The 24188-nt window shown below is 36.3% G+C and overlaps 2 protein-coding genes across 3 annotated transcripts; one reads left to right on the top strand and one right to left on the bottom strand.

Annotated features, from left to right (window-relative positions):
- Window positions 1-2798: 2798 nt before the first annotated feature.
- Window positions 2799-19883, top strand: LOC124865483 (hemicentin-1-like). 2 transcript variants are annotated; one of them, XM_047360610.1, is made up of 19 exons: window positions 2799-2911; window positions 3040-3072; window positions 3768-3824; window positions 4323-4613; window positions 4727-4990; window positions 6539-6805; window positions 6953-7213; window positions 10882-11142; window positions 11299-11583; window positions 11837-12103; window positions 13630-13917; window positions 15381-15653; window positions 15734-15845; window positions 15935-16086; window positions 16184-16285; window positions 18654-18722; window positions 18932-18991; window positions 19130-19198; window positions 19286-19883. In XM_047360610.1, the coding sequence occupies exons 1-19, from the start codon at window positions 2833-2835 to the stop codon at window positions 19348-19350; spliced, it is 3255 nt and encodes a 1084-aa protein (XP_047216566.1). In that variant the 5' UTR covers window positions 2799-2832; the 3' UTR covers window positions 19351-19883. The 2 variants fall into 2 exon arrangements, with proteins under 2 accessions (XP_047216566.1, XP_047216558.1); XM_047360602.1 differs by having other exon boundaries at window positions 2800-2911; window positions 19130-19883.
- Window positions 19617-24092, bottom strand: apobec2b (apolipoprotein B mRNA editing enzyme, catalytic polypeptide-like 2b). The gene is made up of 4 exons (XM_047361125.1): window positions 23721-24092; window positions 23038-23221; window positions 20112-20455; window positions 19617-20008 (listed from the first exon to the last, which is right to left on the bottom strand). Exons 1-3 carry the CDS (start codon window positions 23990-23992, stop codon window positions 20114-20116), a joined length of 798 nt encoding a protein of 265 aa, XP_047217081.1. The 5' UTR covers window positions 23993-24092; the 3' UTR covers window positions 19617-20008; window positions 20112-20113.
- Window positions 24093-24188: the final 96 nt, after the last annotated feature.

Genomic DNA, 24188 nt, shown 5'->3' with positions numbered 1-24188 from the left:
ACGGGAGGCTTGAATATCCAATATCCAACTTCATACTAACTTCACCGCGGTAAGTCACCCGAAGGTCATTATTAAAGAAGCTGGCCGCTCACCTAGTGCTGTATCTAAACATACAATGGAAAGTAAAGTGGTAAGAAACTTTGTGGTAAAAATATGTGCCATGACAACAGAAATAATCTCACCCTTAAAATGGCTGTAAAGCGAAGCATGTTCAAGAATTTGAGGGATTCACAAAGGCGTGGACTGCAGCTGGAGTCAATGTTTCAACCACACCCAGACTTGGATACAGGTTACAAGATAGCATTCCTTGTGTTAAACCACTACTGCACCAGAGACAATGTAAGACAAATCTTACTTGGAGGGGAAATTAATGCATTACTGCATTGTGGTTGAAACTTCTCTTTTCATGTGGAAATAAATTTTGCATTGGATGCGTAAAATCAAGCTCCCAGGGTCTGTAAGAACAATGATGAGGCACATAATCCTACCTGGTCTGTTTCCACACTAGTGATGATTTGGGGAGCCGTGTCATCTGCTCATATTGGCTCAGTGTGTTTTATTAAATCCAAAGTCAGCTGAACAATTTACCACGACATTTTAGAGCACCTTATGCTTCCTTCTGCTGACAAGCTTTATGGAGATGCTGATTTCCTTTTCCAGCAGGGCTTGGCACCTGTTTACACTTCCAAAATATACTAATACCTGGTTTAAAGAACATGGTATCACTGTGCTTGAATATCCAGAAAAGACCCCGATATCTAAACTCCATTTATAATCAATGAAGAAGATTAGAGACCCACAAAGGGCAACAAGCTGAAGGCCGCTATCAAAGCAACCTGGGCTTCCTTAAAACTCCTCAGCAACCACAGGTTGACTTCCTTCATGCCAAGTATTGACTGCAATAACAGTACAGTACAAGGGCATACTTTTCAATAGGCTGACATTTCTGTAATAAAAATCTTGTTTTTATTGGTCTTATTTATTATTCAATTGTTCATTGGCTGTAAGCTATAATTATCAAAATGAACAGAAATGAATGCTTGAAGTATATCATTCTGTTTATAATGATTATATCAAATATATGAAATTTACTTTTTGAAAAAAATAACTATAAAAATTACATTATTACTAAAACAGTCTAATTGACTGAGATGCAACAGTACATCGTTTAATCTGTTGGCTTTAGAGACCGGTCTAAAAACTCCAAAATGCATTATTGAGAAAATGGAGCAGACAGATTTGGACATTTGTGCTGAGGCCTAAACTGAAGCATCTGCTGCCGTTAATTGTTCTGCACAGACAAAACACACGTGAATTGATAAAATGCTTTTTCAGAAACTGTTCATCAAATAAGTTGTTTTTTTTTTTTTTTCAAAATTGCCTCTTCCATATATTAAAAAAAAAGATGACTAGAAAAATAAAAGAAAGGAAGAAGAAACAGATGTGAACTTCAAGATTAAGCTTTCAACTGATATGTTTAGTCATTTTGTTTGAAGGAATTCTGTCCCATTAAAATCATTTTGTGGCAATAAAACAAAGCCAAACTATACTGTACAAAGTCGGCGTGCCATGCACCAATGTGTCACAACTGAGTGGATGCGCTGTTTACTGAAACTCTTTAAATAAAACGTGTTCCGCTATTTTTTAAAACGTTTCTCTATAATCATTGGACTTCTAGGAATAGCTTTTGATTAAACAGAAGTTGAGGTTTTGTCAGTTCATGTCAAGTTTTAAAATGCAGGACTTAAAATATAACTGTGATGCTTTTAAAATTATGCAAAAACTTTTTATAAAACAAATCAGGCAAAGATTATCCCGGTATGTGTGATGATGCAAGTAATGTCAACAGACTATGACATTATTCACCATCATTGTATTTGCACCACAATGTTTAAGGTGTGAAGTATGATTGTGAATTAATTCATTTATGAAGCCAAAACCTCCACATCACCAGCTGTTTTAGACTGAAAGATCTAATTTGAAAGAGTAACATGCTGTATAATTTTCTGTGCGATAGTGACACCTAGTGGTTGATTTGATAAAAATGACGGGAGTAGAAACCTGCGCATCTCAGACAGGAAGGAAGTTGTTCTTGGTGACAAAGGTCAACAACCTCGCCAGCAATCAAACCCTCACAACCCAGCAGTATTACAGCTTATTGCAGTATATAGGTACATTACAAATTATTGAAATGTATTTAAAATAAGAAGTAAACAGATGTTTTCTTTCCAATTGAACTTATGGGTACTACTTTCTGGTGAAGACAAAAAGAAGAGTAGTTTGTGGTTTTCAGAAGAGTCTTAAAAAAGCATTAGTTTTCACTCGTACACCTACTGTAAATCAGTTTGCAGGTACCATTATTAAAAGATCTTTAAAACTGTACTCAGTTTGGTTTTTGAAAATATTATGTTTTGCTCATCTTATATTTGTAACCACTATGGATGCTACCCGTTTTCTTCAACAGGAATGAATAATGCAGCTCATATTTTAGATCTGACTTCAGCAAACCCTTTAGAGCCTGCTTCTCTAACAGCGAAAAAAGGTGAATTCAGCATCAAAATCACCCATTATCAATTCTTTCAATTCCTCACACTCTCTGTCAGTTTTCGGCACAAATCAGCATGCAAAACACTCAACCTTCTGAGTGTGGTTCACCAACAGGAAACGTTGCGAAAGCAACAGGAAACGGACCAAAAAAAAAAAAAAAGCAGATGCCAAAGTGACATGAAAGCTGCTTTACTAAGGTGAGATCAGAAGTTTTTCTTTTTTTTGCCACACCCTTCTTGGCTGCAGGCTTATTTCCTCTTCTGCACTTCATTGCATGAGAGTTAAATGACTCAGCTCAGCAACACAACCTCCTCATGTGAGGCTCAATGGAAAATGTGGCTTCTACAGGTCTTCGTGCTTATATGTAAGTTTTTCAACGTTTAAATCACAATCATTTATATTTATAAAGACTTTTATTATATTTATAAAGACTTAAACTATGATTGCATATTTTATTTCTTACTGATTGTTTATTCTTGTGTGATTTAATAGATTTGACCACTGTCTGTGCAGCTCAGGAAAGCGGTAGGAATACACATCTTAAACAATCTTACACTCTGTCTAACAAGATAGCTAGTTCGAAGTTAGTTTAGCATTTTTTTACTTAAAACCACTTCCTTATTTGTTTTTGTTTCTGTTTATCTAAAATGTACACAAAATATGTTTGCATGTTCCTGTGAACAACTTTATTGAATGTGCATTGTACATGTGTTATATTTAGGTTAGAATCTGACCAAAGTTATGCTTAGGAACTAAACATGAGGAACATGAAGTACTTTTTTGTCATGGGTTTGGTGACAATATAGTGTCCGTACACCCAGTGCCCTCTCCTGAAAATCCCAATAGTTATGCTGTAGAAGATTTTGGCTCAGTTTGTTAACCCTTGTCTAACTTTATATCTTACTGTATTACAATCAAAAATGTTTATTTAACTGGATTCAAATTTTCCTGGGGTGTGCAACATTGGATCTCATCGAGAACTCCGAGAAAGAAAGGAACACTTCTTTCTCAGCATGGTTCATTCACATGGCATATAAAACTATAACATTCAGATAAAACTGATTAAATAATTGCTACTAACCCTCAGTCCATTAGTTGTCGATTAAAGTCTGAATTTCCACCATTTACAGGATTTCTTTTGTAAATCCACCATCGACATGTAGATAGAACCAGAATCCTGTTCTAACCTAAACTTTGATGTATCCTCTCTTTTCTACCAGTTAGCCCAACTCCTCCAGTTGAAACGGATGCAACTTTTATGGCCACAACTGCCTATGGTGGGATTTGTTTTTACCTATTCTTGTAATCTTGCAACTTGTATGAAAGAGGTGGTGATCTTTCTAGTTTTAAATAATTACATTTTAAAAAAGAAAATAGATTACTGCCTTAAATATGTTCGTCAAAGGGGCAGTTGGAGTCTGGGATAAGAAAATGTGCCATTATGGTGTTATTGTTTGACTGTTTTAGAGACATATGAAAAAATGAGAAATGACACACAGGAATTTACATATTATAATAGGGCATCAAACCTGTGTATCAGTCCCCATGTTTTTTATTAACATTTTATATAATTTATGTTACTGTCTGGTTGCTATACCAAAGTCAATGTAGTTTGATTGTCTGTAAATTATTAATTATTAACAAATATGATTTGACTCAGGAAGGGGCAAAAAATTATTGTAAGGACACATTCTGGATCAGTTGAATACATTTAAGGGTACTTTTTGTTTTTTACCATCATTGAACTTATTTTAATACTTTTCATTCATTTTCAGATCCTCCTGTGCCTAGCCTGCACCTAGCGTCCGGTTCCTCAGATGTCTTCACGTCAGAGAAAGTGATATTAAGTTGTAATGTCAGCGGCAGCTCTGGCTGGACCTTCACCTGGCAGAAAGATGGTCAACCGCTGAATCAAAATGCAGATTTTTCTTTTCCAGGTGATGGTTCAGTGCTTACAATAACTGCAAATAAAAAAGATCTTACTGGTAAATATGCCTGCAAAGGACATGACCAGAGAAAGGGCGATGATACTAAAACTAGTCAACTGGTTGAGGTCAAAGTTGCTGGTGAGTTTTATTAAGTCTATTTACCACTATTTGTGTTCAGGATATCATTTTTGATGTTCGTTCTTTCCTTTCAGTGTCTTAAAGCTCATTATGACTCTGATGTATTTTTTTAGAGCTACCCACACTCACTCTGAAACGGGATACTCCCTGGGCAGATGTGTTCGAAGGTGAAGCAGTGAGTTTTAGATGTGAACCGCCCAGCTCTCACTGGAATATCATCTGGCACAAAGACCAAAAACCTATGAATGAAAAAGGATCATCATTCATCATCAAGACAGTTACTAAAAGTGATGAAGGAAAATATACATGCCAAGCCCAGTTTAAATCAAGATCAGTCATCTCCGGATTCAGCAACACAGAAAGTCTAAATGTTAATCGTGAGTTTTTAACCATCTATCTTTTTATATATTAAATATGCATTAGTACAAGAAAATGTGTCCACTTTTTAAAAAAGTTTCTTCACCTAAACTGTGGACACACGATGTATAAAGCCGTTTTTTTATGGAGAACCCCAAAGCTCAGTTTTAGGCTTTTGATCACTTTTACTTCATACAGCTACCATCATGTGGTGTCATCAAGAGAGGCAACATCAATATTCATAGCTATGCTGGTCACACTATGTTGCCCACTAATGACCCATGGTACTAAATTATAGTTAGCAGATCATTTTCTTCAGCTCTATAAATACAAAATTTAAGTTTGACCATATAGTTATTGGCACTGACAGTGAGAGAGAAAAACTCACAGCACAACTATGGAGATTGGCAATTAAGACAGATCGGGTAAAAAAAACATTGCTACCATGTTGTTTGAAATATATAATTTCTGAATCATGTTAAAAATGTCACAAATTTCATTTTATCTTAGGGGAATTTCCAGGGTTAGATAATTTCTTTCTCTGTCCAGTGCAGAGACCTTAGTACATGCCAACATGTGGTATTGTTTTTTTTGCTGTTAGCTGTTTTCTGGTCTGCCAAAACAAAACAATAGCTCCATTAGAGCTACTTCAGAATTAAGTTACAAGTATGCTGAGAAACAAGAACACATCGGGCCAATTTTAAGATCTTTGCATTGCCTACTAGTGCATTTTAGAATAGATTTCAAAGTGCTCTTATTAGTATTTAAATCACTTAAATGTTCTTGGTCCACCCAACATGTCTGATTTGATTTTATCGTTCAGGGTCTCCAAGCCCTTTAGGTATTCTTGTAAGGGTCTACTGTTGCTACCTATAGTGAGAATTAAATTCACATTGAGGCATTATTTTCCTAATATGTCTCTTAGTTGTGGAAAAGCCTTCCTGAAGATCTCAGGGAAGATGAAAGTGTTTTTTTGTTTTTTTTTTAAAGCAAGCTAAAAACCTTTTAGTTTAATTTAATAGTCATGTATTATGTACTTGTGAAAAATTATTTTATTCCCTTTTAAGTGAATAGCAATTTTAGCAAGTATTAAAATGTCTATTTAATTGTATTTAGATGTGTTTAGATTTTACTACGCATTTCGATCACTGTATTTCTGTTTACTATTTATGTTACATTAGTAGAATTTTAGCGTTTTCATATTTTTTTATATTTATCTCCCATGTTTACTCAGGTCCTCATTCTCTAAAATTGTTTTGTTTATTTAGCTATTTTTGTGTGTGCTTGTTTACTTGTTTTGATCATTTGTGGGCCTTTAAGATGTTGGTCTGTCTGTAGCCTCTGCGATGCACATTACGTTACACTTGACTAAATGAAAAGAGCTCTACAACAAAGTTTGTTTTTAATGACTGATTGATGACCTTTAAAATTGGTTTGCATTACTTACAGGATTGATTATATTCCCTTACCCCCGATTTAAAAAGCTACATTTTTGTCCATCTCTTTGAGCACTCTTATATTTAGAGCCTATTCTAAAATGCTTCCTTTTCTTTCTTCTTTTCAAATAGCAAACAACCCAAAGGTCTCTCTAATCCGAAAACTAGACTATGACAAATTGTACCCTGAAGAATCGATCGAATTCACATGCAATGTCAACTTAATCTCTGAATGGAAATATGAGTGGTATCACAATGGGACGAAAATCGAAGGCTCCAGCAATAAGAACTATATCATAGTCTCTGTGACTTATGACAACAACGGAGAGTACGAATGCAAAGTCAAGAGAGGCGAAGGACCAGTATACATTAGTAATAACATATCAGTACAAGTCGCTGGTAAGTTCTGGTGCATGAATCTGTTGCGGGTTTAGACTTCATTACAAGCAGTATGAAGATTTCACAAGTATTCTTCTAAATGCTGGTGATTTCATGAGTTTGTTTAGTTTTTAATTTGAAAACATTTTTGTGGATGCATACTTTCAGACAGACCTACCCCAACTCTAAAGCTGGAGACCCCCTGGTCAGATGTGTTTGAAACTGAAGTGTTGAAATTTAGCTGTGAAGTACCCAGCACCGAATGGACAGTTACCTGGTACAGGGACCAACATAATCTGAAAGAAGGACCATCTCTCGAGATCACTTCTGTCAGAGACGAAGATGGAGGAAAATATACCTGCAAAGCTCAGCTGACATCCAGAAAAGTCTGGTCTGGTCCGAGTAATCCAGTAGTTATCAATGTGCGGGGTGAGTTTTCATGTTTTTGTCTAGCATTAGTTTTACGGTATTCCAAAAAATCATGAACACACTACAATTTGTAAGTTTTAAAAGAATCCTAAAACTACTTAGAGTCCAGTTAAGAACACAACAATGTGAATTTCACTAATAGAGAGTATCTAGGAGATGCCTAAATAAGTCCCACTGAGGTTTAGAGTCTTCTTAAAGAATCAAACAAAATGACAATAATGATCATTTTGAAAACATATATGAAATAAATCCTACAAGGGAAAGAACCAATGTCTTAAAATGGAAGAAAACTACATACTGGTAACCTGAAAGGTTTAAAAACAGCTGTCTAAAATATAGTATTACGACAGCCCCTAGGAATACTTATCCGAAAAGGTCACGATTTAATGTGCTTTTCTACCTTAACTAGTACACACAGCTAAATCATTGTTTTGGAGTACCTGTAAAAAAGCCCCGATGTCAGGTCCAATGAAAACTAGAAAAGGTGTGTTGGAGCAAGGTGGCCTATAAACCTGACTAAGTTACACTAGATCTGTCAAGAGGAATGGGCCAACATTTCAGCCAACTATTGTGAGAAGCTTATGGAAGAAAACCAAAAACGTGATCCTAGTCATATAGTTTAATGGCAATTCCACCAAAAATAAAGCAAAGTATGTAAACCTCTAAATTTAAAGAGAGTTAATGAAAATTCTCAAAACAAAATTATCTCTCTCATTATTCTGACATTATTCTGCTAGCATATTGACATATTTTTGGTAATCCTAGTTGACCATAAACAGAGTTGAGTCTGATTTAATGTCAGTAAACAAATATGAGCATTTTTAAATCATCAGGTTTCAATTACCTATTTATGAGTACTAAGTAAGGGAAAGCTGTATAATATGTGCACGCATAACATACTATGGTCTGACACAATGCTCCCTGAGCTGATGACAAGATCCCAGAGTTAAATTGTACCCATATAAAATGAGATCATGCACAGTAAAGACCCCCAAAAAAAACAAAGAACACGACAGTTGAACCATGCTACTACCAGATTACATTGTGCTCTGTGACTGTTTCTAAAAATACTTCTGGCAGTAGTGTTTATTGTTGCTGTGACAGGATCCAAACAGTTACAGCTAGCTGAGAATGTTTTTTGCAGCTAGGTAGAACCCACAACGTCACTTCCTTAATCAAATGTGTGAAATAGATTCTTAATGTCTATCAGCAGTCCAATTTTAGCACAACTTTATGTTATAAGCATATGTCCAAAACAAAGCACACACAATATACACGTCCAAACAGCAATGATATAAAGAAGTGCGTGTTTAAGACTTTGTAGCTTTGTAGACATGTAAATGATCCGAAAAAGGTTATGGACACTACATTGCCAAAAGTATTCGGTCACACCACCCAATACTGGAGTAAATTCACTGGCCCGCACAGAGTCCTAACCTCAACCTTCTTGAACACCTTTAGGATGGATTATAACGGAGGCTGCAATTCTGGTTTTCTCATCTATCTATGCACACACTCCTAAACATTGTGGGAGATGTTTACAGAATAGTTAAAGTTGTTATTGCTGGCAATGGAAGGTACAACAGCAAATTGGACCTTATAGATTAAGAACAGGATGTCATCAAAGTTCATGGACATGTTAAAGTAGACAAATATACTTTTGGCTAAACAGTGTTTGTACACAATGCAGAAAAGGGACATATTTCAAGCCTTAATATGACCTCTATTGAAATCTTGCACAATTAATTAATGCAATTAATGCATTTAATGTCCCCCGGCATTGTTTGGTCCAAACAGTAGTCCGGCACACATAATATAATGCAAAATGTGGTAAAACACTAAACAAAAACTTATTATCCACACTTTAAAGTAGAATTGTAAAAAGAGATATACATTAGACATGAGAAAGAGTCCATATAAATGCTGCTTATAGTGAAAAAACGGACTCGGTGAAGAAGAATAAATCAATTGCAAAAAGTAAATTGTCCTTACTCAAAGAATGTGTATTTGCAAGAGTATTTTTTAAGACTTTAATAAAGAAGTGGTAATTATTTTTCCAAAGTTAAGTTGTGGAGTGAAAACCTGTCGCATATCCACTCTACAATCTATATTACTGAAAGCTCTAGAAACATCTCTAAAATGTGAATATAACTGAAACTTAGTTTTTCAATTTTAAAAATGAAAGTCATATACAACATAGATCAAATATATACAGAGGGCAAGATATTACAAGCATTTATTTCAGCTTTTGATGATTATGTGCTTACGGCTGATGACATTTTTATTTCCCTGACAATTGGAATATTATATAAGACCTCTTTTAATACAAGTGTTGTGTTATGCCCATGTTATACCTGTACCAGTGGTGTCCAAACATTTTACCCTGCTGGCCAAATTCACTGAGTTGAAGATACACCACATATGTATCTTTAAAAGTGCAAAAAACAATTTGGGACTCAACAATAAATATCTGAACAGAACTAACAAAGTAGTCTGTTTTGATTTAAAATATCCCAGTTGTAAGAATAGATTAGTACTTTCTGTTATATTTAACTTTTTCAATTTAATAAGACTTGAATCTGGAGCCTCAAATGGCCTGTGGGCCGCACTTTGCACACTGTTAGCCTACACAGTCATGGGGAAGACAGCTGACTCAACAGCTGTGCAGCACGGGGAGGGGAAGTCACAAAATGTAATTTTCAAAGAAGGTGACTCGTCACAGAGTGCTGAATCCAAGCATATGAATGGGCAGTTGAATGCAAAGAGGGCAAGCACTGGGAGTAACTCCAGTCTTGCAATGATTATAAAGCAAAGCCTATTCAAAAACTTAGAGGAGATTTACAATGAGTTTATTGCAGAAGAGTCAGAGATTGAAGGACCACCACACACCGACATATCCAGGAAGGGCTACAATAGCTGCATTCCTTGTGTTACGCCACTCTTAAACCAGACACAATGTTGGAAGGGCTAAGGAAAATACTTTTGCTTAGTGGTTCAAAGGTCATGTTTAACTTGAAAGTGAATTTAGCCTTTTTTTGGAAGTCAGTGTATGAGATTCTAAAGGAAGAGTGGTGAGGCACAAAATCCAAGATGCTTTACCTCCAGCTGTGTTTTGTCAAGTTCAAAGTCTGTGCAACAGTCTACATTTTAGAGCATGCATGCCTCTGCTGACAAGCTTTATGGAGATGCTAATTTGATTTTCCAACGGGACTTGTCACCTGCCCACCCTGCCAAAAAGTACCAGTGCCTACTTTAATTACCAAAGTATCACAGTGCTTGACTGGCCAGCAAACTAGTCTGATCTAAACTGTCAAGAAGAGGATGAGACGCATAAGACCCAAAAATTTAGATGACCTAAAGGCCACTATTAAAGCAACCTGGGCCACGGGTTGATTACCTCCATGCCACACTACATTGGTGCAGTAATTCATGCAGAAGAATTCCCGACCAAGTATTGAGTGCGTAAACTGTACAGCACATGAACATGATATCTTTGTTTACTATTTACTATCTAAACCTCCATTCAAGCAACTTAAACAGTGAATGCTGTATTTTATAGCAAAATAATAAGTCACCATATTGGCAAATGGGTGTTTGTTGTGTTTGCTGAGAGTGTGAGGTACATTGTGTTGATTAAATTTTGCTTTTTCTTTCTTCCTTCTGAATAGAAAAGCCCATGCCCGTGTTGACCAAAAGCCCAAGCTTCCCTATGATGTACCCTGGAGAATCTATCAATTTCACATGTACTGTTGGTGTGTTCTCTGGATGGGAATATGAGTGGTATCATAATGGGAACAAAGTCCTATTTCCCAGCAGTAGTACCAATAGTATAGGAAATCTGTCTCATGACAACAGTGGAGAGTATCGATGCGTGGCTAAGAGAGGCGCGCTGAGAACAAACAGTCGCTCTGTTTCCCTGCAAGTTTCTAGTAAGCACATATTTATATATATACTCTGTGTTAACAAATATACTGTGTACACCTCATAAATGTTTGGTACCTAGGGAAGTTATCAGGTAAAAACGTTATAATAAAACCATAAAAATTAATCTAAGTTAGAGATGTTTGTGCAACACATTCTTACAGATCCACCTAAGCCGATTCTGAAGCTGCTAAGTCCCTGGCAGAATGTTTTTGAAAATGAGACCTTGAAGTTCAGCTGTGACGTGAGCAGTTCTGAGTGGATCTTTACCTGGTACAGAGGTCAAGCTAAACTCCAAAATAACTCACGTCTGATACAAAATGAAAAAGGGTCAATGCTCAACATCTCAGCTGTCAGATCAAGTGATCAAGGGCAGTACACCTGCAAAGCTCACCTTAAACAAAGAGTAGTCATCTCTGAATCCAGCTACATATCTGTGTCAGTTTATGGTAAGTTTTCATGCATTTATGAAATCACACAGATCTAACTTTACATTAAAAAGATAAATTGTAAGTATTTGACTGCATTGGATCTGTTTTAAGCTCTTCTTTCATTTTTCAAAAAATGAAAGTAGAAAAAAGAAAGGTACTCGATTGAATCAAATTGCTTAGGTGCACCAAATAAAAGGCCACCGATTCTGCCTCACTGCCCTTTTTGTGCAAACTGTCAGTAACACATTCTGAATTGTCTTTCTTTTTTCAGACAGAATACCAACACCCACATTAAACATAAAACCATTGTTTACCCCAATGTATATTGGAGAAACTGTGAAATTAAATTGCGCAGTAAGTGTTTCCTCTGACTGGAGTTATGAATGGTACAAAGATGGAACCCCCGATCCCCACAAAACTGGCAAAGAGATCAGCATAAAAGTGAATCTTTCTGATAAAGGAGGATATTCTTGCAAAGCCAAAAGAGGTGAAAAAACATTAACAGGACATAGTAATACAGTACAACTAGACGTTCAAGGTAGGTCAAAAGAGGTGAAGATTTTGCTGTTACTTTTTAACCAAATGTGGAATGGTTGTCAAGTTAAACAAGCTGTCATTTTAAGTTTTCTTTTACTATCATTAAGGACAATAAACGATGTTTCAGCTTCAGTGAACTGCAGAGCTTCCGCTTTTCATGCGTTGTTAATATGTTGAAACAGGATGTTGTGGTGTGAGCATAATTCTTGGCGGAACGCCTCTCTACGGGCAGTGCACAGATGTAGGTGGAGTTCTTTAGGAAAGATGAGGTGATGTGTCTTCAGCCCGGAAGTGACAGAAGTTGAATCATAGAAACTGAAATAGTGAAAATGCATGCTAGTTAAGATAACAGGAGTGAAAATGGTTGAGGAATTAACAATAAGGTTTCTACAGGTTTCAGTGAGTTAGATTTAATAGTTTTTTAAGTCCCCAATTATTTGTGAATTAGGACCTCCAGCTGAAATCAAATTTTAGCAGTATAAAAAGACACAACCTTTTCTTTGTACTGTCTGAGATTAATTCAGACTATACTTTTAGGTGAGTTAGAATTGCCAAAATGATTTATTTTTGCTAAATGCCAGAATAATTGAGAAGCTTACATACATTTCCTGAATTGCCTTTTAAATCCAAAACCACAAAACATTGACTTTGTTGTCCTTAAGTCACTCCAACTAATTTGGAGGTATGTTTACGGTCATTAGGGTCAAATGGAAGATCCACTTGTGTCCAAGTTTTAATTTCCTGGCTGATGTATTGAGATGCTGCTTTAATATATCCTTTCCTCATAAGGCCATAAATTCAGTGAAATGCACAAGTACAACACATTTTGGTTTTGTCCAACTTGTTTAAAGGAATAATAGTGTATGTGAATGGCTGATGTTAAAGAAAGTTGATCCTAACTGAAGTAAAATAGGAAATGTTGATTCTGATTTAATGTCAAACAGTGAGAAAACAGGGTATTAGCCTTTTGTAGTAACTATAAATAAATTACTTATCTCAGCCACTTTATAAATCATATTTACCTGACTTAAACCACCTAAATATATGTTTTTTCAGCTCTGGCATGTAAGTCCAGTCCTTTTACACATATATGACCAAGCTTAAACTTAAATTATACTATAAGGTTCAAAAGATTTATTGAACAGGTTTTAGCAAAGTATTGGAATACTTGTATTTAAGCAAAAGCTCATTAAACATTCACAGATTGTTTGAGCAAGTAGAGTATAACATTAGAGTGTTTCATCGTAATTTCCTAAGCATGCAATCAATAAACCCAGTAAATCAGACAATAGCTTTTTCTTAAAAAAAAGGATATAAGAACCCACAAATGAACAAATGTACAAATTTACTTACAACTAAATATAATTTAAAACCTTAGAGAGAGAGAATTGAGACATTTCTGCCCAAGTCAGGAGCCTGTATTATTATTTACATTAGGTTACTGAAACAGAATAGTTACACTATTTTTTGAGCTGGACCACCACAAACAGGATGTCAAAAATGGTTACTCTATCTCTTTCTCTCTAGAAATTCCTGTTCCCTTACTGAAGCCAAAAACCCAGTGGCTGGATGTGTTCCCCTCTGAGGGAGTGGAGCTGAGCTGTAGTATGCCAGGAAGCTCTGGCTGGACATTCACGTGGTACAAAAATCCAGCAGATGATGCTAAAGACACTACCACTATGAGTAATGAGGGAGAAAGTCTTTCCATCACTAATGCTAAAGCCATGCACAGAGGAAAGTACACGTGCTCGGGAAAACTGAAGGAGAGGTTTGTTAGCAGCAAGAACAGCTCTGAAGTCACACTTCATGTCTATGGTGAGATGTTTGCTCTTGTATCCACTTGTAATGTCATTATATGATAAGTTAGTAAAAGGGACTTTGGCAAGCAAAAACAGCAATTTTATAGAAATAGATTAACAATTTTTTTAAATATCTATTTTTGTCATAAAGCAGTACAATTATCAGCATCTAACCTCGTAAAAACGGTGTCAGATGAATGTTTTCCACTAATAAAAGACAGTCCTTTGTATTAATATTAACATCCCATGAACTTGTTTACATTTTGGCTCATTACACAACAAACCTCTGTGTATTTTATTTGGTTTCATTGTAACAGATCTACTCCAATATTACAATGTCCATATTTACAAATGTAAGCAAAAACAATTCTGAAATTTTTGGCATATGTATTGTATAGAGCCCTCTTTTCTCTGATACCCCTAAATAAAATCACATGCAACCATTAACATTCAGAAGGCACCTCATTAGTAAACAGAATTAACAGTGATTTAATCTCAGAATAAATGCTGATTTTCTGTGTAGCTCTCATAAACTTGTCAGAGAACCTTGGTGAACATCAACATGAAAGCCAAAGAACACAGCAGACAGGTCTGGATTACATTTGTGGAAAAATTTAAAGCAGTGCGGGGTTATAAACGTACATCCAATACTTATTAATGTCTCATGGTGCACTGTTCAATCTTTCATCTGCAAATGGAAAGGCATAAGAATATGCTCTGGTCAGATGACACCGAAAGCTGAAATAGTTGACATAGATGTAAAACACTTTGTGTGGTGGAAAACTAACAATAAACCTACCATGGTGAAGTATGGTGGAAGCAGTATGATAGTGTGGGAATGCCTTTCTTTAGCAAAGGGAGGAAAAGTGTTTAGAGTTAATGGGAAGATGGATGGAGCTACATACAGGGACATAATGACAGAAAATCTGTTAGATGCTGTAAAAGAGTTGAACCTGGGCCAGAGGACATACAGCCAAAGCGACAAAGTGATGAATGATTTATATCCATTTACCTTAATGCACCAGAAAGACTCAAAGTCTTCAATTTCAACTGAGAATCTCTGGCAAGATTTGAAAGTTGATGTTCATAGATGCTTCAATCCACTCTGACTGAGCTTGAATTATTTTGCCAAGAAGAACTGGCAGAAATGTAATTCTCTAGATGTGCAAAGTTGATGGATATGAGCAGACATACCTCAAAAGCCTTGCAACTGTATTGCACTGATTGTAGATTCTAGAAATTCTGATTCTGGAAAACATTTACTCAGATGTAATGAATACAATTACGTGCCATGTTTTTCAAAGCTTTACTTTTAAATGTTTTTAAAACCATTTATCATTTTGCTTCCACTTACCAATTGTATACTACTTTGTTTTGTAAACTACTACAAATTTAGCACTGTAAAGTACTAAAACTTCTATCCAGGTTATTCTTCCTGATATTTTACATCTTTTTTTTGCTATTATTGTCCACTTTCAGATGAAAAACCAACAGTCACACTGCAGCAGAATCCCGAGGATAATTTGATGCACACCAGCGATTATATCTCCTTCACCTGTCATGTCAATGTCTCCTCTGGATGGAATTATGTATGGTACAAAGATAAAAACCCTATTGACACATCTGGAATTGTTCACAACATCAGTTCTGCTAAGACATCACAGAGTGGATCATATCAATGCCAAGTTAAAAGAGGAGCAAAAACAATGTTTTGGTCAGAAAACAGTCAAGCTGTAAAACTTACAATTGCAGGTTTGTTTTATACTGAATTTTTTTTAGCTTACTGAGTTTTTAAGTATGTTAGGTCACAGTTATGACTGTATTTATTGCAGAGCGCCCAAAGGCAGGAATAACCCTGTTAACTGGCTGGTCTGAGGTCTTTTCCACTGACAGCTTAGTTCTACAATGTGATGTGGATGAATCGAACAAATGGAACTACACATGGTAATGAAACAAAAAAAAAAAAAAACAATTTTGTATTTATTGTTACTATTTAGAAATGTATTTCCTTTGTAATAAATTCTCTAAAACAGGTTTAAAGAGGACAAAGAACTCTATTCCTCATTGAAATATACAGTCACACCTCAGGATGACCCTGAGCAGAGCCTATACACCTGCCAGGGCTTTAGCGACAAGAGACCACTGTATTCAAAACCCAGTGACTCCTACAGAACCAAGAACCTCCGTGAGTAAAGCTGAGTCATCAGTTTTTACCTTGTAAATACTTGATCCCTTATTCTCTCATTAACTGTTTGTGTGTTTTTTATGCTTATAATTTGTAGTTTTAAAGAGGAGGATCCTTCTTTCTATCTCTGGCTGTCTTTTCTTTGGTATCATAGCAGTTTTCATTGGATGCATTGCCCTAAGAATCTTCCGCAAACCAGGTTTGAGATTTTTAAGTGTACAATTTCTTAATGTCCTGTATATCAGCCTAGAATGTCTAGTTATCAATAGTTCCCTTAAGCTTAAAGTGCACATATTATCATATTTTAGAGCCAGAAAACGTAAAAACAAATTTACTACAAAACATAAATAAATCGGGCATTTTGTTGTTTTCAAAGAAAAGAAGTGATTTTAAAACACACCTTTTTGAAAAAAAAAAGCCTTTTAAGTGACACTCACTTAAACAGGAGGGTACCACAACATATGGATGATGACGTTGCATATATATTGGTGACAGCTGTTTGAAGAAATAGGAGTGCAGACACCTGTGCACATAAGAGTAATATTGCTGGTCAGAACCGGAGCAGAAGCCTTAACGTGTAACTTAAATGCTGTCAAAATTTTTGTGTTTGGAATTAAAGTTTTTTTGGTCCTTTCGCCACTAAGGTGAATTACAGCCTGACTGGGCTCATGACAGTGTGTTTTTAAGTCCCTCCATAGGTTGCTGGTTTATTATGTACCCAAGTTGCTGCTCTTAGACAACATTTTGTGTGACTTTCTCCAATCAACTGGATAAATCTTCAGTTTATAAAGTCAAGCTGGATATTTCAGACTTTTATCATCACTTTTATCCTGGGTGGACATTATTAGCCCCTTTTCCACCGAAAGCCCCAGGATTTGTTTTACTCGGGTAATAGGAATGCTAGGGAATCTCGTAGGTTCCTTTTCCATTGCCAAGGACCATTGACAATCAACATATTGACGTATGGGGAAGTTGTGAAGAAAACTGCAATACACCTTCATTCATGCAGATGGAATTACTCCTTTACTCAGTTTAAAAGTTAATAAATAATTTTTTGTGTCAACTGATAAATTATAGATGATGAGCACCTTTAGCATTATACAGTTGATTAATTCCTTCCATTATTCCTTAAGTTGCATTGAATCCATAAGCAGGGAAAGTTTAAATCATTATTTTACATTTAATTTTTTACCACCCTGCATCAGCCCAGAATTGTTACTTTACAACTGCATAATGTATTTACAAAAACTACTAAACATTGATTAACACACTTATTTTTCTTTTGTTATGATCAGGTAAACTTGGTTGACTTCAGAACATGTTCATCATCAGCACTGCATTAAAATATTTGTCTTACAGGAATGTGGCGAAATAGTTTATAAATAATGCCAACAATAACTTAAAAAGTCACAAATTTCCGGCAAAAAATATTCCGTTATATTTTCTGGTACTTGTGGTTAATCACCATATATCTACTAAACGCCTTATATGCGCTTTCAGAAGCCACAAACCGATAACATGTAGCAGGAAATCCCAGAGTGCTAAGCCAAGATCAGGCAGCGATTAGTGGGGAAGTCCCAGTCCAACCGTCTGGTTAGCATAGCTTAGCATCCAGACCAGCCTGTAAGCAGAGATCCGCTCCTCCGAAAACTCAGAAAAATCCTTTAAATGTTGGCTCATTCTTGATAAACTGACTGTACAGATGAAGTTTTGAGGTGTACTTTCTTGCTTAAAAACATCTTACATCTACTTTTTGTGACAAATTAATGGTGTAAAAATTATTCATTTGTATGGTAACCTGCACCATTACTAAAGCTACTTGCTGCACACAACACCTCGCCTTTAACAAAGCCCAGGGAAAGCTAAAAAGACCATTTCCAGAGTAGGACCATTTACCTGTGAAAGCAAAGCCCCGGAAAAGTGAAATTACCCAGGTAAATTTGTATCAAATCGCGACCTGGGCTTTACAAAGCCTGAGGCTTTCTACAGGGCTGAGTAGGGACCACATGTAATGTGAACAGACTGCTGTTCACTGATTGGCCATGGGATGAGGAGAACTGAGAAGGTTTACGCCAAGGTAGTGCAGGAAAAAGTTAATAAAACTTAAGTGCGACTACAATAATATAGAGGACCACAATGACCAGAGCAGGTCAAACAGGTCATACGTTTTGTGTGTATGTGAGTCTGGCATTCCAAATACAATGTCATCCCTCTCCAGCAACTTTGGGTTTCATTCTCATTTGCACTGGGTTTGCATTTTTTATTTCATTTTATATGCATAGTTCTAAATTTTCATAATAAAACAGTTAAAATTAGCATCATGAACTTCAAGCTGAAATACAACTGAATAGAAGACGTTTTATATTTAGATTTACTGTCACCTTTTTTTAGCAATGCATCGCTGCAATAAATGCTCAACATTACTAACAAAGCCAAAAAAGTAGGAAGTAGCTGATGGTGAAGTCCAAGGTTTATATGTGGCACCCGATTTTGTTCAAATTTGTCAAACAAAAGCCACCAGGATTTATTTTTTTTTAATCTGTTACTTTTTTGTTATTGTCACTCAGTTGCTGTGGGTGACAAGCAACAGGAGCCCAATCTGTTTCTCACCATGGCTCAGTTAAAGGATCGAAACGGTAGGTAGAACACCACCTTACATGGTTTCGTGGGTTTGGGGCTATTTTCTGAGTAGGTTAAGCTGCACACAGCCTAACCTGTGATTTGGTTTAAGGTTATTTTTGACATGTTTTATTTAAACTACAAGCTCACACATTAGAGTTTCAGTTATCTTGCAATGAGTGCTTGAAACTTTTAGGTTTAAAACCCTTCCCATTTTCTGCTGCAGATGCACCCAGTCCTCTGATTGAGTACATCACTGAAGCAGATCTGAATCCACCTGACAAAGGTAAAAAATACAAAATTAAGAACTGATGTTTCAGCGACCAATCAAATCTATGAAAACAAGTAAATACTGAACACAAGGCTTCTGATTTGTAAAACAAGCTTTTAATCTCATTATAAATGTTTTTTATTTGTTGTGCAGAGGGAGAAGAGAATGGCACGAGTTGCAATGAAACAACACCACTCCCAATATCTTCACCGGAAGAGCAAGGTATTCTTTTCAGACTACAATGTAATTCTCTAATAAGGATGATTATGCTGTACCAAACAGAAAACAATTCCGCATCTTTGTTTTCAGCTGTGACCACCAACGGCAAGGACACAACAGAAAACGGTGGCGGAATGGTTTCCTTTCTACACTGAATTATCTGAAAATGACCCCAATGTTGTTGTGGTTGCCACAACCCTAAAATGTTGTTCACTGGTGGTTACATATATTTGAGAGACAAATGCGCCATCGCCAGGGCCCAACGTAAAGTCCTCTGTCATGGCTTTCGAGTCAGCAAACTTGTGACTTGTCTGCATTACATGAAAAAGTGTTAGTTGTTCAAGCAAATAGGTGCTTTTTTTAATAGTCAACATTTTCAGATTCAACTCATTAAAATGTGTGTAGATCTGCTTTGTATAAATAACCTGGTAAAACACATTTATTTTAGAGTTGTGAATATTTTTAGTGCATCTTTGTTTATCATTTGGTTCGTGCTTCAGTTCTCCAAACAGACACCGGATGTCAGCATAACTTCTTCCAGTTTTGTTTTTCATATTGTAAATGGTTCATAACTGAATTTAATTGATTTGTTCTTAAAAAAGTGACTGGTTGCATATTGTTTGATATATTCATCTCAAAATTTTGCACCTTCATGTATTAATTTTTAAAAATAAAAGTATAAAATGTTGTCACAAGTGCTCATTCAGTTAAAAAATGATCTGCCGCATGAGACGTGACAGCAAAAAAGAAAAAGAAAAAACCAAACAGTGATAATGTCAAAAGCTGGCTGTTTGTGGTTCAGTCAGGCTGGACCTGCAACAATAACAACAAACAGAAAAGACAGAAAAGCCGCATGGAGTTAATATCCAAGTTGCCCTTTAATACAATATAATTTCATGACCTTACGATGACTCACATCTACTTGAGGATATCAGTCAGTCTCTCCACGTAGTACTCGTAGTTCTCCTGGCAATCCTCCCACGGTGTAAAGGTCTCACCCTCCTGTTCCACATATATTTCCCAAACATGAAGGAAGTCAATGGGCTTCATCATCCTCAGCTTGCAGCCGGCCTGCACCAGAGCCTTCAGGCCTTCCACTATCTCTGGCTCTTCCCACTCGAAGAGACGGGAGCAGAATATGGAAAGGCGAAGCTTCTTGCGCTGCTGGAGGATGTTGGCCAGCTTGACTGCACAAGCTGCACAGGGACTGGATGATACGTACCATGTCACGTCATATTCCTTGGAGGAGTTTGGGAGAACCTAAAAAAGATATACAGATGTGATTTTTTTAAAGGGCATAAAGAATGAAGGAAATTGATAGTATTTCAGATACGGGTAAGGTTTTTGTTTTGTATAACAGTAAGAAAAAAAAAGGATTGACCAGCTACACTATCTAGTGTGACAACCACTAACTTTGTTTCCATTAATATTTTATTTTCCAGCTGTGATGGAAGGGGTTTAACATCAGGTCCCCTGTGGAAACACCTGGGCTCAAGTTTACCAGTATATAGATGCATCGCAATAAATTACAGTATGACCAGGAGGTCAATTTATTACATTAATTTACAGTAAGTGTAAAAAAATACATTTATGTTTTATATAGATTCATTACACACAGAGTGCTATGGTTATGCCAAAATATTTATACATTTGAAAGATTTTTTTCATTCAACCAAGAATTTTGGCCCTAATGGAGTTATTGTTAGACTAACGCTAAAAGATAACTTTTCTGTTTTCATTTAAGTTAAAATGTAGAGTTATTATTATTTAAACCCTACTCAATAATCAGTGTAAAAATCTTTATTGGCATTAAAGCAATCTAACCTGTCTTAAAATTGATGAACAGCTATTTGTACGTTTTTTTTTTTGCTGATTTATCTTTGATGAGCTACAAGTCTTTGACATAGAAAAACCTGATGGTATCACTCCAGTCTTTAGTTCTCTCTATAGATTCTCCATCAGATCCAAGTCAGGATTACAGTGGGATGGCTCCAAATGAATAAGACTTAACTTTAGGTACTAGAAAAATGACCAGACCACTGAAGTGCCCTAAGGAAGTGCCCTTCTTGTTATATGACTCTGCTGACTTTGGACCAACATCATCAGATGACTTGGCTTCTGGGATCATTACTGACTGTGGAAACTGCAAGCTGGACTTTGAGCAAATGGATTCTGGATATATTTATACATGCCTTTTGAAATCAACAACCTTTAAGCTGTGACTAAACATTTCATTAAGCCCACATTTCATTATGAAATGGTTGTGTTTCTTTGTCTGAAGTAATATTGTCATCTTAAATGTCTTGTTTTCATTCGCTGTAAGTGGAAAATCATCATAATTAACAGAAATAAAGGCTTGGACACAACAGTCTGTGTGTAATTCATCTATATAATGTGATTCACCCTGTGAATCTGGCTACTGAAATAAATGAACTTTTCAATAATATTCAAATTTACTGGATATGATTGTATATGCCACAGTAGTGTTTTGTATGTATTTACCTAAATATTTTTTAATCTAAGTTCTAAAAGGTACTGTGGCCTAGTAAAGTGTCCAGCCTGCAGTTAGCTAGGAGATGTTCAGAGAAAAAAGTATGCTGAATGTCACAAAAAGAGATCTACTGTAAATGTTCTGTGCAGGTGTGGGCAGCTCATTTTATGGTCTTACATTACAGTTTCCTAAATTAGAATAGGAGGCAGACCATTCAGCTATCAGATTCCCATTTTTGTGATACTTACTCACATCTTGACTTTAGGAGGTACCTTTAAACTTAGTCTCACAACTATCCCAGTTGAAAATGCAACATTTGGGCTAGTTCAGATGTCATTTAGTAATGCTGCTTCGTGTATTTGGCATTACTGTCGGAAATGAATCAATTTGTGTGTCTTGGTGTGTTTTGTGTTTATGTTGTGGTGTCAAATGATCAACCAGTTGACCAAACATCCTGAGTCTGGTTTTGTTCGAAGTATTCTTCTATTAAATGGAGATTATTTCCCTCCCTGTGTACTGTGAAGACAGAGAATCACACAAAATGTAGATTGGATTTAAATTGCTTGAAGTGTGTTTATTTTGTCAGCATTACTGAAGTAACAATTTAAAAAATATATTAATACAAGATGATTACACTGAAATGGACTGAACTAAACTAAACTTTAAACCGAACTAGACTGAATTGAAGGAGGAGATTGAATTAGGCAAAATTTAGTCAAATTAAATTTTATTACTCGTTTGTAATATGTATTCATATTTGTTTTCACTCTTAAGACTCCGGAGCTGACTTCATCTGTAAAATGGTGTGTTAAGAACATAACTGAACCGAATTATTTTCCACTTTAAGGCAAGGAATGTCTTGATATAAGGAAAAATGGATTAAAATAAAAAAATTCAGATAAAGATTTGAGAATTATTGAAAAAAATACAAAGCTTAAAATGAGAAGATATTTTCTTCAACAGCTGCATATTATTGTGAACAAATGTCAGCCACATATGTTATACTGATGGGTGCAAAGGGTTGAGAAAGGGTTTCCCCAGATTATTATTAAATTATGACTGAACAAAATGCATCACCATACTGAAATTTGTCTACAGGGTTGTTCAGCAGCAAAACAGCTTTTGGATTTTGGACGCTTTTGAAACTTTTGGATTTTTTGCTATTAAAAACCCGACTTGAATTAAGAAAAGTCATAAAAATAAGACAAAATATTTTTCCTTAACATACCAAAGACATTTGTCTTTTTTTTTTTTCCACCTACTGGTAATTGGGTCATGCTGCTCCCAAAGCAGCATTTTGATACTGCAAACTACTGTAGGGCTAAAGGTCTATATGAGAGATTTTTATCACCTGTTGAAAGAAGGCCTCCTCAGCGTGGGCTGTGGCATGTTCATCCTCCATGTAGCCTTTCAGGGGCTCTGTGCTGCTGCCTTCTGCTGTGTCCACTCTGAAACACAGGAACGTTTTGTTCCTGCCCGATGAATACTCCACATTCCTGAATTGAAACTTAAAGTAGAACGGGCTCATCCGCTCCCTGGTGGATAAAGACAGTCAGAGTTTTCACCATATCAATCAAAGAGCAATCAATGTTTGCTCACAATCATGCAAGTTCCTTCTAACAATCAGTGACACATCACTCTTTATATTGTCTCATGGCTACACAAGTTAATCTCAAGTTTCTATCAATATAAAAAGTATCTGACCTGATTGGTGTGTGTCACATTCTCCCTTCGCTTTGCTTCATTAATCTTTTATTATGATGCACACAAAGAGGCAGATGGCTCACACATAGATTTCCTACAGCTTTGTTGATAAAATGCCTCAAACACGAGAGACTTGGGTAACAGATGCTAGGAACAATAATAACCTGGTGTTTGTATGACTCATCTCTATTTTTAGACTTGGAAGTTTACAGACAAAAAGTGCAAACCGGTCGTGTCCCTCCTCCAAAAATTGTATTTCTAAACTATAGTTAACAAAATACAGGCTGGAAAAAAACTAGCTGCATTTTTAGGTTCCCCAATAAATCTTACCCAGTGACAATCTCAAAAGGAGGCAGCTCTATGGGCTGAAACTCTCCATTATCCTCACTGTTATTTGCTGCCGCTCCTGTTGCCCCTTCACTTTCACCATTTGTCTTCTTCTCATCTGTCTTCTGCGGCTCTGGGGTCTTCTCTTGCTTTTTACCAGGTTTGTCTGGGTTTTTTACAGTTTTCTCCTTGGCCTTATCCTTCTCCTCGTTTGCTTTGGTTTCTGGAGTTTTCTCCTTCCTACGAACACCTAACCGGCTGGTTCTGTCGGCCATGATGGTGTGGAAGTAGGTTAGAGTGTTGGCAAAAGAGACGGGATGACAGAAATAGACAGAGGGAGAGAGTCAGTGCAAGTGGGGTGATAACCCTAGAGCGTTTACAGAAATAGACCCCATTGTGTGCTGAGCTAGGAGTCGAGTATGTTCATGTCTGACTTGGTGCTGGGGCAGGCAGCTCGGTTAACTGAGCCCC

Source organism: Girardinichthys multiradiatus, chromosome 1, assembly GCF_021462225.1.
Source record: "Girardinichthys multiradiatus isolate DD_20200921_A chromosome 1, DD_fGirMul_XY1, whole genome shotgun sequence".
NCBI lineage: Eukaryota > Metazoa > Chordata > Actinopteri > Cyprinodontiformes > Goodeidae > Girardinichthys > Girardinichthys multiradiatus.
This window is presented reverse-complemented; position numbering and strand designations above follow the sequence as displayed.

What these genes read in the sequence shown, in the direction of transcription:
- LOC124865483 (XM_047360602.1), top strand. Translation starts at nt 2,833, where the DNA reads ATGACTCAGCTCAGCAACACAACCTCCTCATGTGAGGCTCAATGGAAA. An exon ending in AACAAATGGAACTACACATG is followed by an intron (nt 15,846 to 15,934) that starts GTAATGAAACAA and finishes TCTCTAAAACAG; the next exon opens with GTTTAAAGAGGACAAAGAAC. An exon ending in TCTGAATCCACCTGACAAAG is followed by an intron (nt 18,992 to 19,129) that starts GTAAAAAATACA and finishes TTTGTTGTGCAG; the next exon opens with AGGGAGAAGAGAATGGCACG.
- apobec2b (XM_047361125.1), bottom strand. Translation starts at nt 23,992, where the DNA reads ATGGCCGACAGAACCAGCCGGTTAGGTGTTCGTAGGAAGGAGAAAACT. An exon ending in CCTTTTGAGATTGTCACTGG is followed by an intron (nt 23,222 to 23,720) that starts GTAAGATTTATT and finishes TTTATCCACCAG; the next exon opens with GGAGCGGATGAGCCCGTTCT. An exon ending in AGGAGGCCTTCTTTCAACAG is followed by an intron (nt 20,456 to 23,037) that starts GTGATAAAAATC and finishes TATCTTTTTTAG; the next exon opens with GTTCTCCCAAACTCCTCCAA.